Consider the following 16,901-nt stretch of genomic DNA (forward strand, 5'->3'; position numbering starts at 1 on the left):
TCATCATCTAGAGAGTTCCCCTGCCCCAGACAGCATGAGCTTTGGTTAAATCATGTAATCATTGAAAGGACTGAGGACGAAGGTTCACCTGGGAGGGGACTTTAAACAGGAACTTGCATTCTGTTCTTTTAAAGCCTTCTCTGTGTCAAATGATAACAGATGCCTTTTTGATCTGGCACTATAAATTATTGCAAGTGCTTTATGAATATTACTTGGCATCTGCCTAGCCTTAGTAAATTCAGTTTGATCTTTGTTCTAGCCCAGTTCATAGATTTTAACTGGTGAGGACAAATATATAAACAGCTCAGGATTCAGTAGTGATATTAGACTGTATCAAAATATGAGACTGCCTATGAGTCCATAAAGGGCTCTAGGAGAATGGGGGGTTTCCACGTTCAGGATAAAAAAGACAGTATCTTTTTTCACAGACTGGAAGCTCATTTCACACTACATGCAAATACAAGTACGTCTCAAAGGATTTTAAATACTTGTGTAGAATTCAGCTAGGAAGCCATAATTTCTCATGGCTTTACTAGGTTTTACATTTGTTTGTTTTCTATGTTGTTTTATTTTGCTATTTCTTTATATATTTAATTGATGTCACAGCTGATAAATTGTTACATATAGGTAATTTTTTTAATTTGAGAATCTCATATATAAAGGTTTTTTTAGTAAGTAAACAACAAAAGTAGTACACATTTTCACTACAATGTATAACTATTGTTTGCTGATTATTTCTTATTGAAGTGTTGCTCCTGAATTCCTACATGCTCAAATCAATAGTTCTCACCATTTGATTTTCATAAAATATCAGATTTTTTTGTCGTATGCCATAAACTTATTCAACTTATATTAATTCTTAATACTTTTCTGAGTACTTCTAATCTTAAGAATTTCACTGCTGTTTAATGTCCTGCTCTTGTTTTAGTTATTCTTAATGTCTGTCTTTTTCCCAAGAGCTTCCTTGCCCTAAATACTGCTTAAGTGGCTCCTTTGCATAAAAAAAAAAACAATATTAAGAGGTTCCTATTCATAACTGAAAGTACTAGGCAGTCTTCTTTAATTTCTCTAAATCTGTTTCAGTGAGCAGAGTACTCGTTTTCAAAAGAGTATTCCTTGAGACTTCTAAGGAACTTCCAAGGTTTGCCTAATTGTTTCATTGTGAATTTAGAGATTAACAACAAATCTGTTATTCTATATAAATAAAATATAATTTTATTTTCCTAAGGGCAGTTTTTCTCAGCAGTCTGAAAGACTGAATTGCTGATATAGTGTGTGCTTGCTGCCTTATCTATTTTACCGGATTTCTTGGGTCTCTTCCTGTAAAAATGTGTTAAGTTCAAGATTCTGAAAAGAATTTTATCTTTCCCAAAGTACTAGACTATTTAAAAACATATTTTAAAAACATTTGCTTTTAACTGCGAGCAAAAGCTGAACCCTCCGATATGAATAACTTAGCAACTGTGCCCTTTAATGAGAGAAATCATCATTTCTTATTCTTATATTGAGCTTCAGTCTGAAAAGATGCATGTTTAATAAAGGCAGCATGACTTCCTTTGCTTTCGCTGAAGAAAATAACTGCTGAAATAGATCTTTTATGTATATTACACAATCAATTACCTTCTTGAGTAAAATAAAAAAAGTGGATTGCTTTAAGTTTTGTCATTTTTGTCATCGTTGTTTAGTTCTTTGATATTCAAAATCTCAGCCTAAAGCAAATTCATAACTATGTTATTTTGAGGAGCTTAAAGTGTGTTACCTTTGCTGTTTCAGGGCGACATTCCTTGTGCAGCAAGTTGCTTGTTATTCAGAAATGTCTGTCCCAACATGTTTTGATCTCTAGGTGTAAATATCCATCGTTATTTCCTGTGTTATGTCTTCAAATGCCTGGACTTTGCTGAAGTTCAGCTTTTTCTCCTCTCCCAAATAACAACTAGAGCCCGACACACTGGAGTCCACTGACACCAGTCGACAGCATGGGATGGAGCCCTAGGTGCTGCCGCTGTCGGCCTTGGTACAGTGCTCAGCTCCTGACTCCCCTTCCCTGGGGAGGCAACTGCCCTTTGCTGTTCCCAGACACATTTTCGCACTGTGGAAACCTGGCACTGGTCCTTATGTTTAGAGTGTCTCTCATCATTGAAGTTATTTGGGGGGTTTCTTTTCATCTTAGCCAACCTCCTCTGCCCTAAGCACCCATCTTCCCTGTATTTTTTCCTTTTTTATTAAAAAAAAATGGAACAAAACTGTAATGGAAACATGGTCTTTCCAATTAAAACCAAGCTTCATGTTACATTCTTTCCGAACACCAGCATTGCCACTGTGCAGCTTGATAACTGCCAATAAATTCTCTCAAATAACCCCTCAAATAACCTGGTTCCTCACATATCCAAATCCTCTGTTCTAGCTCCATCTTTGCTACTGCAAGGGCATTTTCCAATCTTTTGTCCCTTTTTTTCATGCTTCCCACCCCTTTCTCGGTTTCACATTTGCCACAGTATTTTTCAGCAACTAATTATTGGCTTCTGAATCTGGGCTATTCGTTTGCATGTCTGAGATTTGGATTTTGATCCCAAGCAGCTGGAACACATTTTCCCTTGTTTAAAGTCTCTCACTAGGTTTCTTTGGCAGCAGATCTTTGTAACCCTATGCTGTGCGTTAAAAAGGGTTGATAGGTTTAGAGTATAAAACAGTCAGTTTACTTCGCTGTACAGACCTTAAGCTCCAGGTAGCCTGCTTAACCTGGCCTCTTGCTAGTCACATTAATTCCAGTTTTTCTAAAATGACTAACTGGAAAGAGTGTCCATTTTCTAGCCAAGCCCCATTTTGATGGGGCACCCTCACATCTAATAATATGCATAAGAGGGTTTTCAGGTAGGAAGAAATCAGCCAACTAGTCAGGGGAAAAAGTGAAGCTAGCAATACCCAATGGGATTGTCAAGCACACAAGGAAAACAAACATGAAACGCTGCACTTCAAACTTTGATCAATTTTAGGTACTTGAAATATTGTCTGTACAATAAAAGACTATGAAAGACCGGCTGTGTTCCTTTAAATGAGAGACTGCTCAGTGTGAAGCAGTTGTCACATAGAAACTGCACAATGTTGAATGATCCGGGCAGAGGCACTTCTGATTTGCCTCTGGGAAGCACTCAGTTGTCAGAAAAGCTACATTATCACTTGCCTTTATCTCAGAGAGTTCAAATACTTGGAGGTGGGGAGGAGAGTGAGTGAAACAAGGCATAATTACATTCTTCTTCCTCGTATCATTAAATATGAACAAAGAAACACCTGCGATGCATATGCTCTGTACTGAGAGCCTCCTGCAAATAGACAGAAAAAGTAGAGCTTGCTAGCTATCTTCCCATTTCATCGACAAACTTATATTTAGCACATTACAGACTGCTCTGGGTGGCCAACAGAAATAAACTCTCAAAATCTGAAGGAGGACCTGACTGAGTTAAGCAAGGCAGAGTGCTTGCTTTAATAATTCACAATAGCCCTTTGAACATTAAATTATCTTTTAGATTCCTCTAAGCAATTAAATAGATCTCAGCTGTGTCTTTTCCAACAGGTTTGCATTGGCTGTGAGTCAGAGAATGGCCACCTTTAAAGGGGTTTAAAGAGAGGAACCACTGTTTTTCTACATGTTGCCTATAATTTTTTCTTGACTGCAAATTAAATATCAAGGAATTGATATGTGAAAGGGAACCCCCTCCCCCTTGCATAACTGTAAATAACACGAAGCATCACCTTGGGAAAGAAGCAGCTTCTGAGGTGACATCAGAATCACCAATGTGCAGGTTTGGGATGTATGACCAGCAGTGCCATTCTGCTTAGGGGGCTCTCATTTTTCAGGTTCTCACTGTGCTGAACAGAAGAAAAGATAAGTCCCTTCCCCAAGGCATTTTGAGTTTAAGAATGAGACAAAACACGGTAGTTGAATGTATCCAGCAGATGGGAGCACGCGGTATCGATGAGGCACGTTGGTCTCAGGGCACCAGCCATCTTTGCAGGTGTTTCTAGACAGCCTTTCCCAGTTGTGATAGAGAGCCATGGGAAAGCCCTGAAACGCCTGCTTGAAACAGCGAAGGTGGACACCATCAGCAGAATGACTACTGATAGACTCTGTGAATAATCAGCTGAAGACAGGTTATAAAGGATTTTGAAAGAGACAGTGAGAAATGTGTATGCAGGGGGAAGAGAGGGAAGACTGAGAAAAGGCACAGAAAAGTAAAGTGGTAGAAATGATGAGCCAGGAAAGTGAGCATTGTGGTAGAGTTTAATCTGGAAATGAGACAAGATTGCATTTACAGAAGCCAAAAGAAGAGCTGGTATAGTTGAGCAAAGAAAAAAAGGAGGAACCAGATGTGAGATTCAGCTGGGAGAGAGTAAGGAAAGGCTGGATCTTTTCTTAACGCGAAAGGAAAATGTGAATCCCAAGGCTATAGATGCAATAACCAGAGTCAGAAAAAAAAAGCAGTAAGAGATTAGGGAAAACAGCATCCTTTCATGGCTAAATGATGTAAAACCACACATTGGGAAACATTTCTCACAGTTCAGGAATCCTTTATAAACACAATTAACCATGGCTTTGATTGTGAGAATAAAGACAGCAAATGTCTTGCTGAAAATGCACAAAGAGGGGCTCAGAGAAAGTAAGGCCAGTATCAGAAGTACAAGGCTAAGCCAAATAATAAGAATATAGTTGTAAGTACAGGCAATATTTATTTATAAACAGGAACACTACAGCATATAGTGATGTCTCCAGGGACTGAAAGTAACACTAGACCCCTTAAAGCAGGCTAAGCTCTTCTGCAAGAATCAGGATAAGGCTAAAAAAAAGCAGAAAAAGCAAAGCATAGCTAACACAAAACAGCACACAGAGGCTTGAGTTTAAGAGATGCTGTTTATTCAAGAGCTAAGTACAGTGGCAAGAGGCTTTTTAGTACCACAGGGTGAAGAGAAAAAATATTCCTACAACAGGAACAGAAAAATGACCTGCCTTTTTGCTTAAGTTCTTCTGTCCTTTACCACCTTCCTGCTACTGAAATTTTTCTTCAAGCACTCAAGATAATTGATGTCTATGCATAAAATTTTGAACTCCTTCCACCTATTAGCAGTTATACAAGTGGCTCTGGTAAAGTCCACAGGATGATTTTGTTGGTGATCTCCATGATCACCATTGTGATAAAGAGTCTACGCACTCCTGAAAACTTGTCAACATTTTCCCACCAGTTGGGTCTGGTTGCTGCACGAGTGGGTGGTTGTATGCCTGACTGTATTAACACAGGCATTTGCCTATGTAAACCAATGTTTAATCCTCTACCTACAAGACACATAATGTTTATCCACCACGATGCAACACTGGTCTATCCTAAATGGACATATAAGGTTATCTCCATTCATAGATACATAATGTAACAAGTGACTCTGCTCTCCAATTATTTCTGATGTTGCAATATGTTTACAAGTTCTGATTATATAAACCAAGAGCCATGGCCTCAGCCCCTGCTCCCTTCAGCTAATCCCTTCCTGCTGACATTGTCTTTTCCTGCTGTCTTAACACATGAAACGGTAAGCTCCTTTTGGTAGTAACCTTGTCTCACTCTCTACCTGCAAAGAAATATGCACACCAGTCACCCTCTCCAAATCCCAAAATAGGCTGTGAACATGTGATCCTACACTCATTAGGCCATCACCTTTGCTTGTTTAGCGTTCTCTCCTCAGGGGCAGGGCTGCCCTGCTTTTCGGGGGGCAGCTGCTTTGAGACAATTTGATCCAGCAGTGTCTGCCGGCCGATGTCACCGAGGCAACGCAGTCCCTGGGGATGTGCGGATGTGTTGCCGTAGCAACATGATGCTCTTGGCTGCAGCTGCTGCTTCCTTTCATTGACAGTATGGAGAACTTGGGCTTGTTGAAAGCACTGAGTCCTACCAAGGATGAAATGTCAGGGTGGCCAAAGATCACAGCAAGGGCGGATATGAGCAAAGATTCCTAACTCTCACTAGAAAGCAGTTTCAAATTAAAGACTTTGGCAGGCTGCTGCTAAAGCTTTGCCAGTATCCATGCTAATGCACAGCTCTGAATGAATTACTTCTATCACATTCCTTCATCCCTCATGATCACCAGCCTACCTGTTTTACTTTAAATTGAAATTATGAATACTCCAAGCAGGATGCATTTTAATGATGCTTTCACTCTTATTCTGGACCAATTGCTTGATTCAGCAGGCAGTTTCAATACAGGTTGTCTGACAGCTGGGCTAATGTAATGAGTCTTTTAAAATAATGTAGAACAGACAAAGGAAGAAGAGGAGAAATGTTTGTCAGTCACAGAAAACGATGACAGCTGCTTTTCCAGAGAGTGTAGGAAATGTTGTATCATCCTCCTTTGACCTTCAAAGAAAAGGGTCAAGGCTGTTCTAACTCTTTTTCAGCAGGTTTCCTGTCATTCCAAGGCAAAGGCTTTATTATTAAACAGTAGTAGTAAAAAATAGCAGTGCCTACAGGGCCCCATTGTGTGTGGTATCACCAAATCAAGAGTAAGAGAAAGCTCTTCTAGAGCTTATAAGCTACAGAGGAAAGGTTGGGCAAAGGGATGAAACATAAAAGCACTGGTAAGAGATGATGGAGTCCAGGAGCTGTGTCGCGTATACATCCCAGGACCTGTCAATGGAGGCTGTCAATGGAGACCATAATTCATCACTAAATTTTGTTGGTTGAAAGGCTGTGAGACTCTCCCATCCCAGCCTGTCAGCACACTCAGCTGCCCAGAGGGCTTGCTGCTGGGCAACTGAAGCTATTTCTCTGTTCAGAGGGTGAGTTCTGTATCTGTAGCATACACTAGCTTTAGAACAAGAAAGCTAGGATCGCAACTTTAACGTTTACAAGAACAAAATAAAGAGTATATAGAAAACCTTAGCCCCCAACTCAGTCTGATCTTCCCACAAAATGGCAGACCAAGCCCAGGAATCTTATGGGTTTTAAGCCTCTTGAGCGCTGGAAGTCAGAGACCCAATATACACGTTTGCTAGGTAAATCTGAAGTTAATATCTATACCTGTATATTAATTACATATTTTGATCACAAGTTCTTCACTGGATGGACTTTTTTCTCATGATCAAAGAGATGATACATATCAAGTATTAGAGCAACAAATCTTTTTAAGCCTTCGTAAAATAACTGATTTGAAATGACTGCTCTTGAAAACAGTTTCTAACAATGGAAATGATCAAAATATGAACATACAGAAAGTTTTCAGAGCAGGGACGGGCTTTTCCATATGGATGTAGTACCTAGCATGGCAGGGCTATGATTCTAACATAGCTCCCGTGAATGCGGCCCTAATAAAAGCACTTAAAGCTGACTGAAGGAGTAGCAGCCAGGAGAAAGAACTTCAAAGAATATAATAACAACATGATTAATTGCTCACAGCCACTGTTCAAGATTTTGAAAATGCAAAATAGTAAATTTTTTTGGTAATAACTTAGAATTTCCACCACATTAATTATAGATAAATATGAAAATATCACATGTCATCGTTGCAAAAGTAGCAGCAGATAAAAAATAATACTTCATTACATAGCTTTAAGTGATCTAATGGAGCATAAAGAAGACAGAGGCTTCTATCACTGAAAAAGACTCTTGCTTAATAAAATAAAATTAGAGCAATGCTTGACTGTAGAAGTATAATATTTCTTAAATTCTGTATTGAATATTTATTGGTTCACAATTGCTTGTACACTCTGACTAAAAATAATACTGACAAAGTATTTTACAGGTATTCACAGAATAACTTTTAAAAGGATAGTATTTTTGAACTACAAAGCATTGCAAAGATTTCAGGAAACGCTCTGAACACAGAAGACTAGTACGCATGAGCTATGTACGTCACTGCTTATCAAAAAATGTTAAGTGTTACAAGATTCCTGTATTTTCACCATCAGTCTCACCACTAATGTGAGGTCTCAATAACTACTTACAAGAGGGCTTAATAACTATGCATGGAAAAATATTTATAGATTTAGAAACAAATATTGCCAACATACTTGCGAGGAATCTAAAGATCTTTCTATATGGACACTAGATGTCAATGGAGAGACACATCAAAACAGCTGTAACAAACGGTTGTGCCACTGCATTCTCTAAAAACAGATTTTCCTTTTTCTGATACAATTTTTTAGGCTGATAGCCTTGAGGATGAAAGTCGTAGTAAAAGTCAGGAGAGGCACTGTACAAGCAAGTGCCATCCAATTGGTTTCTCATATAGACCTGAATTAACTCGTAGTTGCAGGCAGCAAGCATTTTTCAGCCCTACACACCAATCAGTACTTTCGTATTTTTGCTGAGATTGACAATGAGGGATCTAAAAATGGTAAGGTGGCCTTATAATTCTCTAGCGTGGAAGCTAAGACCACCTGTTCGTTTACTGCAGACATTCAAGCCTGCAGTCAAACGTCAGATAGGTCTATGACTTAAGAACCTGAACTAAATCGGAAAAATAACATAGAAGCAGGAAGTTCCACGTCCCATTATCCTCTCCTGAGATACATAATCCTCCATCAACATTTTTATAATGCATGCTAAAGCACAACATGTGAAGAATGATAGAAAAAAGCAACTGGGACTTACTAGTTTTCTCTGAAAACTGAATGGAGCTTTGGAGCACTGTTTAACTGAACTGCATGCTGTGCTATAACTTTAATTAAAACAAGTGCTAACAGATGTAATATAGCTCATAAAAGGGCTTTCAGAGTAAAATATAAAATGAAGGTTGGGGATTTGGTGGATAAAGCTCTTTTATTACGGTTGTAATTTACATTTATTACTGCAATTTTAGTACTTAGAATTAGTGAGTCAGTTTACACTGAGCTGAGATGAAAGGACTGGTAAAACGTACTCTTCACACCCAGTACAATTTGATATTACCATGTGTTCAGATAAGTGCAGTTCAATGCATGGAGTGGATCTGTAGGCATGAAAGGACGGGGAAGAGACATACCAATATTGGAAACAGTGAAATGTGTTAACAGCTTTCTTCTTACAGCCTTCTTGCAGCAAGGGATCAAACGCTGAAAGAGGAGGGAAAGACTCACAGGCTGATTCTGAAAGGAGGCTTAAATTGCCACAATGGAGGAATTAAGCAGAAGGGGAGAGGAAGAGATGATGGTTTTGGGGGTAACCCTTAGAGATGAAGTTTTGAGAATGGCAATGGTATTTGGCAGCAAGCTAGTCAAAATGCCAAGATGTGTGTATGGCAGAGAAACTATTAATAACATTCAGTGGACAAAAATGACAAAGGTCGATGTGAAAATAGGGGCTGCAGTCACAGAGCAATGATAGACAGATGTTTATCTAAGGTATTTCAGAGGACAGGTAGCGGCACATCTGAACAGCATTACAGTCAATCTGAGTTGCAATACTCTGGCAATCTGAATTGCATAAAGTAGAAATGTGAAAAGACAGGGAGGGAAAGGACAAGAATATACATAAAAGACTTCCAGATTTGCAAAGAAGGGCTCAGGAAAGGAACACATTTCAGAGTTCTTTTGCAGGGAAACACCCCTTAACCCAGATAAAACTTTTGCTTGAACAGGGTCTGGTGAAAAAATTAAATAGAAATTGACACTTTAGATTTAGTCTTTGAACAACATAACAGGCTGACTAATTTGATGTCTTCTCTTAAAATAAAACAGTGTAAAATTTGTTTCCCTTTATTTAGTAACAATTAGTAACTAGTGACACTAGTAACCGGTGTACTGTAAGCTTTACATAGCTATTTCAGCAAGGTTAGGGCTAGCCTGTGAGTGACTGGCTACCATGGGACATGCAGAAAGGTCTATCTCTGCAAGCTCCCTCTGCCCAGAATTCAGTAGTAGCTTCATGGTGAGTTCTTCATGTAATGTTTTCGGTACCAGGAAACAGAGACTAACACACTATTCTTATTTGTGTATTTCCCCCTTGCACATTGGAGTGCAGATGCTTACAGCTTCCCTGTCATAGAATGCATAAATTTTACATCTCCTAAGTAGTCTTGCTCTGGGTAGCTGAAACAGCATGGTCTTCCCACGTATCTTACGTCACAGAGAGTACTTTTATCTAGATCCACACATGTGGCATTTTTATGCTCTAAGTAAAACAAGACTGAGGTAAAATTTAGAGATTTTTTTTTAAATCTACTTAACAGCTAGGACAAATGTGTTATGAAGTCAGGTATTTTAAAGTTGATGACTGCCTGAATTATTGTGTCACCAACAGAATCAGTTATCTGTGTTCAGAAATTAAATTATGATGATTCTCCTAGGTTGATACTTTGAGATTTATCAATGAATGCAGAAAAGTATCTTCCCAGGAATTACCCATAATATGTTTGTCTAACTAAGGTTTGTGACAGAGTGATATATTTCAACTGAAACCAGTAGTTACATATATTATTCAAAAGGCTGATATTTTTTTTCTCCCTGTGTTTGCACTAGTCTCATTTATTGAGATATAGTACTCATTCTACTCAAGTTAAAAGCTAACAAGAAAAATAGATACTCTGAATGAAACTTGCTTACTGCCACAAGCAAACTGACTCATTAGGACATCAAAGCTCTAGTCTCTTAGATTTAGTATTTTCCTAGGAAGAAAAACAAATAGAAGCAGGAGAAGCTGTTTTATCTTGTGCATTGTATTGAAGGATTTCTGCATCCTGGTAGCTAAGCCCAGGATCATTCTTTCTTTTGTTAATATGACTTCCTCTGCTATAATGAAGACTCAGAAGTTCTGTCTACATTACGCACACAGTTAGATGATGTATATGCACATTTTTAGTGACAGGAGAAAGCAGCAAGTGGGAAAAAAAAGCAAAAACCCCCAAAGTTTGAAAGTTAAACATACAAAATTTCAAACACAAAATTAGGCATGTTTTTAACAATGAGGGTGATTAATCATTGGAGAAACACGCTGAGGGAAGTGGAAATTTTTTCATCTCTTTATGCCTTCAAATCAAGACTGGATACCTTCAGTTCATTGTGATGTGGCAGCCAAAAATCCCAACAAAGCAGACTGATAACAAAACAGACAACATTGTTTTTCTGCTAGGTAAAACCATGGTGAGACCACATTCTGAGATGTGAAGACCAGAACTGCATGCAGTACTCAAGATGGACATAGCAGTCTTTGAGAAGGTATGTACAGAACAGAGTACTTAATGTGATCATGGGGATGCAGCAGCTATCTTTGAAGGAGAATTTAGAGAAAGCTCAGGCAAGGTAAGATTGAGTTTTGCAAAATCACACAGCCGCAAAGAAAACATATGCAGAACCATTACTCACCAGGTCGTGCAATACTAGGACCAGGGGGGCATTTGGTAAGTCTAGGAAGAGTGATTAAAAACTGGTTAAAGAGAATACTTCTTTACATAAGAGTTAACTTCCAAAACTTGCTGCCATGAGACACTGTGGAAGCACATCATACTCGCAAGTTCAGAAGGTGATTAGAGGAGTCAGGAACAGCGAGTTCAGAACTGGAAAGTGGAAGAAACAGCCAGGGATGCACCCTCTAATATCCCTACAAAAACAGCTGGAGATGCTAGAGAAGTACAAGAGGAGCAAACTGCAGAAAGCAGCCACGCTTACGCGCTCTTTGCAGAGTCTCCTACTGTGACTATCTGAGACAGAATACATGGCCAAACCCAAGTTCTTGGCATCAGTACAGAGGGGACTGTGGGAAAGGTAACGACCCGAAATCTACAGCATTTTGCCTAAGATGTTCAAACAGTTCTGTCTGTCTTCAGCTCTATGGCTCCATGATGTTGGTTGGATACGTTTTACATCTGCATAGCATAAACTAGTTACCAGGCAGCTAAACATAGGAAAATGGCAAGCAGATCTGATTAAGAGGTCACAAATGCGATGCCTAACTTATTTGACTTTATCATGTTTTTTATACTTATTAATGTGGCCTTTGAATTATTTAATATTGGCTTAAAACTTCTTAATATGAACCATCCTGGTATAGGACAATGCATAAAAAATAGTACCTACAGTGTTAAGATGCTCTGGACCCTGACTAGATTAATTCATGAAGCTTAAGTGGGTCAGACCAAAGGGTACTCAAGCCCAATGATCTGTCCCAAGAGTGCTCACTAGCAGATGCTTAGAAAAGTGATATAAGAAACAGGGCAACTATAGATGATCTTTCCTTCTACCTGGAACCAACAGATAATTTAAAGCCAAAAGCTGCAGCCAATCTCTCAATTTCAAAGCCACTGCTGACTCTGTTCCTCATGAATTCTCACTTTTTGCTTCAACAGCATCCCACAGCAATGAATTCCACAATTCAGCAGGCAGGATTTCACTTTGTTTATAGAAGGCCCTAAAGCTGACTTTTACTCAGGACTGTTTTGGAATATATGTGTTTTAAAGGGCTTGCTAGCGTGTCACCTACGATAACACGCAAGAGCTATGCTCATGATAATAAATCCACCTACCCTTAAACAAGAGATTCTGTTTTCTAATATCAACCATCAGAATACTTAATGTGTTCTCACATTATCCTTGTGCTGAATTACTTGTAGTGAATTTGAAGGCAAACGTAATTAATCCAAGATGTACATATGTTGATATAGCATCTGAACTCTGGCTGGTGCTGACATGTTTATTGAGAAGTAAATTATTACCTGTTATAACAGGATTTATTTTACTTTTAAAGAGCCAGTCTGGAGGGTTAATCTGATTATGTTTCTCCAGTGCCAAGACTACGCAGACTATTTTGACATTTAACTTGCAACTTCACCTCTCCTCCTGGCAGGACAAACACTGAAGTTCCATCATAGTTTCACTAACTGTGCTCCAAAATTACATAAGACTGGCTAGGATAGGTAGAGTGAGGGGAAGAGGCCTCAACATTTAGGAGCATAAAAGCAAGAGTACAAGAAAAATATAGGAATAGTTCTCAGTTATTAAAAAAAAAAAAAAGAGAAAATATGATCCTAAAAATAATTGATGGAAATACTTTGGGGGCCAGATCCATCAGTCACTCAACTCTAATTCTATATCATGTGCTGAGTAAACCAGGGACCCAGTGGAGAAAAACAAGTGTTGGTCATGCTGTGTAAATTAAAGACATTATTATAGAGGGGACAAAATTAAGCCCGAAAATGCATTTCCTAATATCTTTTCTAGTATTATTTTAATGTGGGTGCTTATTATTATAATAATTAAAAAGCTAATGCAAACCTAGTGAGAAAGAAAAGCTTATGATGAGTTATATGTATGCACAGCATGCAGTATTACCATTAACTTGATCACAGACAAGTCTCTTGCATAAACGTGCCATCAATTCTGACTGTTACAAAACAAAAAGTATACAAAGAAATGTGACAAACTGTGGTATAAAACAGCTTGGAAATATGCTTCATGTGACCTTGGATGCTCTTTATTTTGTGCACTGACCTTCAGAGAGAGGCTGAACAGACCTTCACTGTTTATGTTCCTGTGAAGCTGATTAGTTACATGTGGACATATAAATATCAGAAGGCTAACACAATGTAGCTCTTCAGAGACTTAACAATATTTACTGGTAACACATTTTTTCATATAAATAACCAGATTTATATACACAGGCACAAATGAGAGAAAATTATCAACAAATGTTAAAAGCTGATACATGAGCTGAGTAATGCCAAAAGCAGGCAATTGTCAGGTGGCTGGCTGTTGTGCAAGAGACTGGGAAAGAAAAATAATTGTCTTCCCTTGCAATTGCCGATTCTCTTTCTTTCCTGACCCTACTTGCCAAAGCTTTCTGTTCTTTACGTTTATATTTTTTATTTTCTTTTTTCATTTTCACAGCATTTTTTAAATTCCATTTTTACCTCCTTACCAGCAATAACATCTTTGGCACCGAACTGGCAAAAGAAAGAAGATCTCATCAGAAATCTGAAATATATTTTTTGTGGAAACTAACAAAATATGGTTTTCTCATTGATCAAAACCATTTCCTTGTAACAGTTCCTTATCAGCAGATAAAGTATGCACATCGAGCAGGTGCAGCGTGCTCTGGTATTGTTTGAGACCATCAGAAAGATAGTAAGAGAGGGGTGACATGAAAAAGCAACAACTGTCATGAATTATCTTTCAAGAAAAGGAATATAGCTTGTTGTGCCTGCTGTAAAAAGCAACAGAAACGGAAACAGCTCCAGAATCCAGATAAATTGATGAGATGTGGCAAATCTACCTCCTATGATTGTTTCTAATTTGTTAATTTAGTATGGATAACAGAAAGTATGGATAACAGAAGTAACCTTACCCTACATAAAAATATGAGAACCATATTACAAAGAACATCTTGTAACAGAGACAGTGGGTGCCGAATAAGAGCCACAAAATTTCCCAGTGGCCCCTCTCACAGAAAATAGTCAGAAAAAGCTCTGAATACGGTGTTCTGGGATCCTCAGTTGTGCCCTTCATGCAACAGCGATGAACAGACTATCTTTGTATGGGAGTGTGGTAAGAACCATCTGGATATGTGATGGGACCTTTTGGCACATGAGCAAACAGAAACAAAACACACAGTAAATTGCCTCAGCCAATTCTGAGCTTGTAAATTAAAACTGTATTTTGAGTACATGTCAATTTCTGCCCTTTTATTGTTGAAACAAAAGAAGAATTAAATAAAAATATTTACACTGACAACATGCAGTGGCGTCACCAAGCCAACATCCCTGTTCCCTTCGACTCCTGTTTGTACAGGCCTGTTTCCTTCCAAGACTAGCTTTCCAACAACTCCAAATCTTAAGGGCGGATGGCTCCATGCCACACAGTGAGTAGTCTACCACTGGGCACCTGCCAAACCTTCCCTGCACATATAAACAGATAACAGCGCGAAGCGTGTACATTTTTTACAAGGAATATAAGCAACGATCTGAATAAAACTCATTTGCCAACATATGAACAGGCATCTCCATTGCTCACACATAGGAGCAATTGATGAAATACTTCACATTTCAGAAAAACTTCATCTTTACCACGCTCACATGTGCGGTATGAAGTAGATCAATGCCATTATCACCATGTCATGATGATGACACTGGGGCTTTATAAAGATTTTACCAAGAGGTACAAAGACCTGCTGACTCCTCTTGCGCTCGCTGCTTTTAAGAGTATTTATTAACTGAGTTATTCTGACGAGCAACTAGAGGGCTCAAAGAGGGCCAAAACCTAATCCCAGTCAAAACCAAAGAAAACCTCCTTCTTCCATCCCTGCTCTTTGGAAACATATACACCAACACTGAGGCTTTGCAGAAAGGAGAGGGGAAAGAAAATAAGTTAACATATGTGGTGACTAACCTGAAAAAAGCTGTAAAAAAACCTTCCTTACGCTATAAATACTTCTACATATTGAAGATGCCGGATGACGAGAAGCAAGAGTCTCCACCAGCTTCCACAGCCTGTATTTTCTCGTCACTACACAAAGCCCTTAGCTTCGTTCCGGGAATAACGTCAAAGTCAGATTCGCCAACACCACGCAAAGCCTCTTTGACGCTCCGCACGCTGCTGGCCGCCCGTTGCTCATGGCGCCGCGGCCGTTGGTGGCCTCGAGGCGCCGAGCACGAGCACGAGCACGAGCCCGCGCGCCCCGCGGCGCCTCAGGGTTCCCGCCAGAACGCCCGCCTCGCGCCTGCTCCCCTCGGCGCCGCGCCGCGCCTGCGCACTGCCCCGCCACCGCCCTCGCGCCCGCCGCCGCCGCCGCTCCCGCTCGCGCTCGCGCCGCGCCTCACTGTGACGCACGCGCTTCCCCCCTCGGCGCGTGCGCGGCCGCCGGCCCCGCGCTCGTGGCCGCGCCTGCGCAGCGCGGCGGCCGGGGCGCTCCCCTCCCCCCTCCCCTGCCTTCCCCTCCCCTCGGCGCGGCTGGCGTGACCGGAGCGGCGGGAGTCAGTCAGCGCCCCGCGAGGGAGGCCCGAGCCCGCCACCGCCACAGCGGCCGCGGCGGGAGGCGGCGGCGGCGGCCTCCGCACTCGCGGCGCCATGAGCATCGAGATCCCGCCGGGCCTCACGGAGCTGCTGCAGGGCTACACGGTGGAGGTGCTGCGGCACCGGCCGTCCGACCTCCTCGGCTTCGCCGCCGACTACTTCGCCCGCCTGCGGGATGCCCGCGACCAGGAGGCCGCGGCGGCGGCGGCCGGCGGCGGCGGCCGCAGGGGGGTCAACTTCGACGGGGAGCCCATGCAGACCGAGTCCAACGGCGAGGAGGAGCCCGAGCGCGGCGACGAGGACTCCGACTCCGACTTCGAGCGTGAGCGCCGGGCCGGGGGGCGGCGGCCGGGCCGGGTCGGGGGGGCGGCGGCGGGAGGGGGGGGGGGTCCCGGCCCCGGCCCCGGCCCCGGCCCCGGCCGAGTCTCGTCCGCCCGCCGCCGCCGCGGGATCCTGCCGCCGGGGCCCTCCGCAGGCTGCGGCTGTGCTGCGCTGCGGGGAGCCCGTGCGCCTGCAGCAGGGTTGTCCTCGGGGCGGGGGGGGGGGGGGCGGGGGGGGAGAAGCCTTTGCTCGGTCTGTTGGGCTCGTAGCGCCCGAAAGGAGAGACGCTTTCCCGGGGTGGGTGCCAGAAAGCAGATGTGCGGAGGTCCCCGAGTAACGGCCGAGCTCGTGCCCGGGGACTGAGCAGAGTTATCGGAGTGAAATGAGCGGACTGCTAGGCATGTGATAGGGGAAGATCATGTGTTATTGTGCAGTTTCTTCTGTACTTGCCCACAATGTTTTAAGGGCAGAAGTGGACAAGTGGATAAGGATACGTGTTCTTCATTGAAGTTGGGGATGAACTAAGTACTTCTTTTTTTTTTTCATTCCCAGTGTTGTTTGTTTAAAGCGCTGAGATAGCTTTTGGATGTGTTGCTAAAGAGCAACAATTCAAAACCACCTGTGT

At 41.4% G+C, this 16,901-nt stretch overlaps 1 protein-coding gene across 1 annotated transcript in view; it reads left to right on the plus strand.

Moving 5' to 3' along the window:
* The first annotated feature begins 15,835 nt into the window (after positions 1-15,835).
* The window catches only part of PRKAR2A (protein kinase cAMP-dependent type II regulatory subunit alpha), a 73,283-nt gene continuing 72,217 nt past the window's right edge, over positions 15,836-16,901 (plus strand). The window contains exon 1 of the mRNA XM_068960247.1: positions 15,836-16,277. Coding sequence (XP_068816348.1) covers positions 16,010-16,277 — 268 coding nt within the window. The 5' untranslated portion in view covers positions 15,836-16,009. The remainder of the gene's footprint in view (positions 16,278-16,901) is intronic.

The sequence above is a fragment of the Struthio camelus genome, chromosome 14 (genome assembly GCF_040807025.1).
Source record: "Struthio camelus isolate bStrCam1 chromosome 14, bStrCam1.hap1, whole genome shotgun sequence".
NCBI classification, from domain to species: domain Eukaryota; kingdom Metazoa; phylum Chordata; class Aves; order Struthioniformes; family Struthionidae; genus Struthio; species Struthio camelus.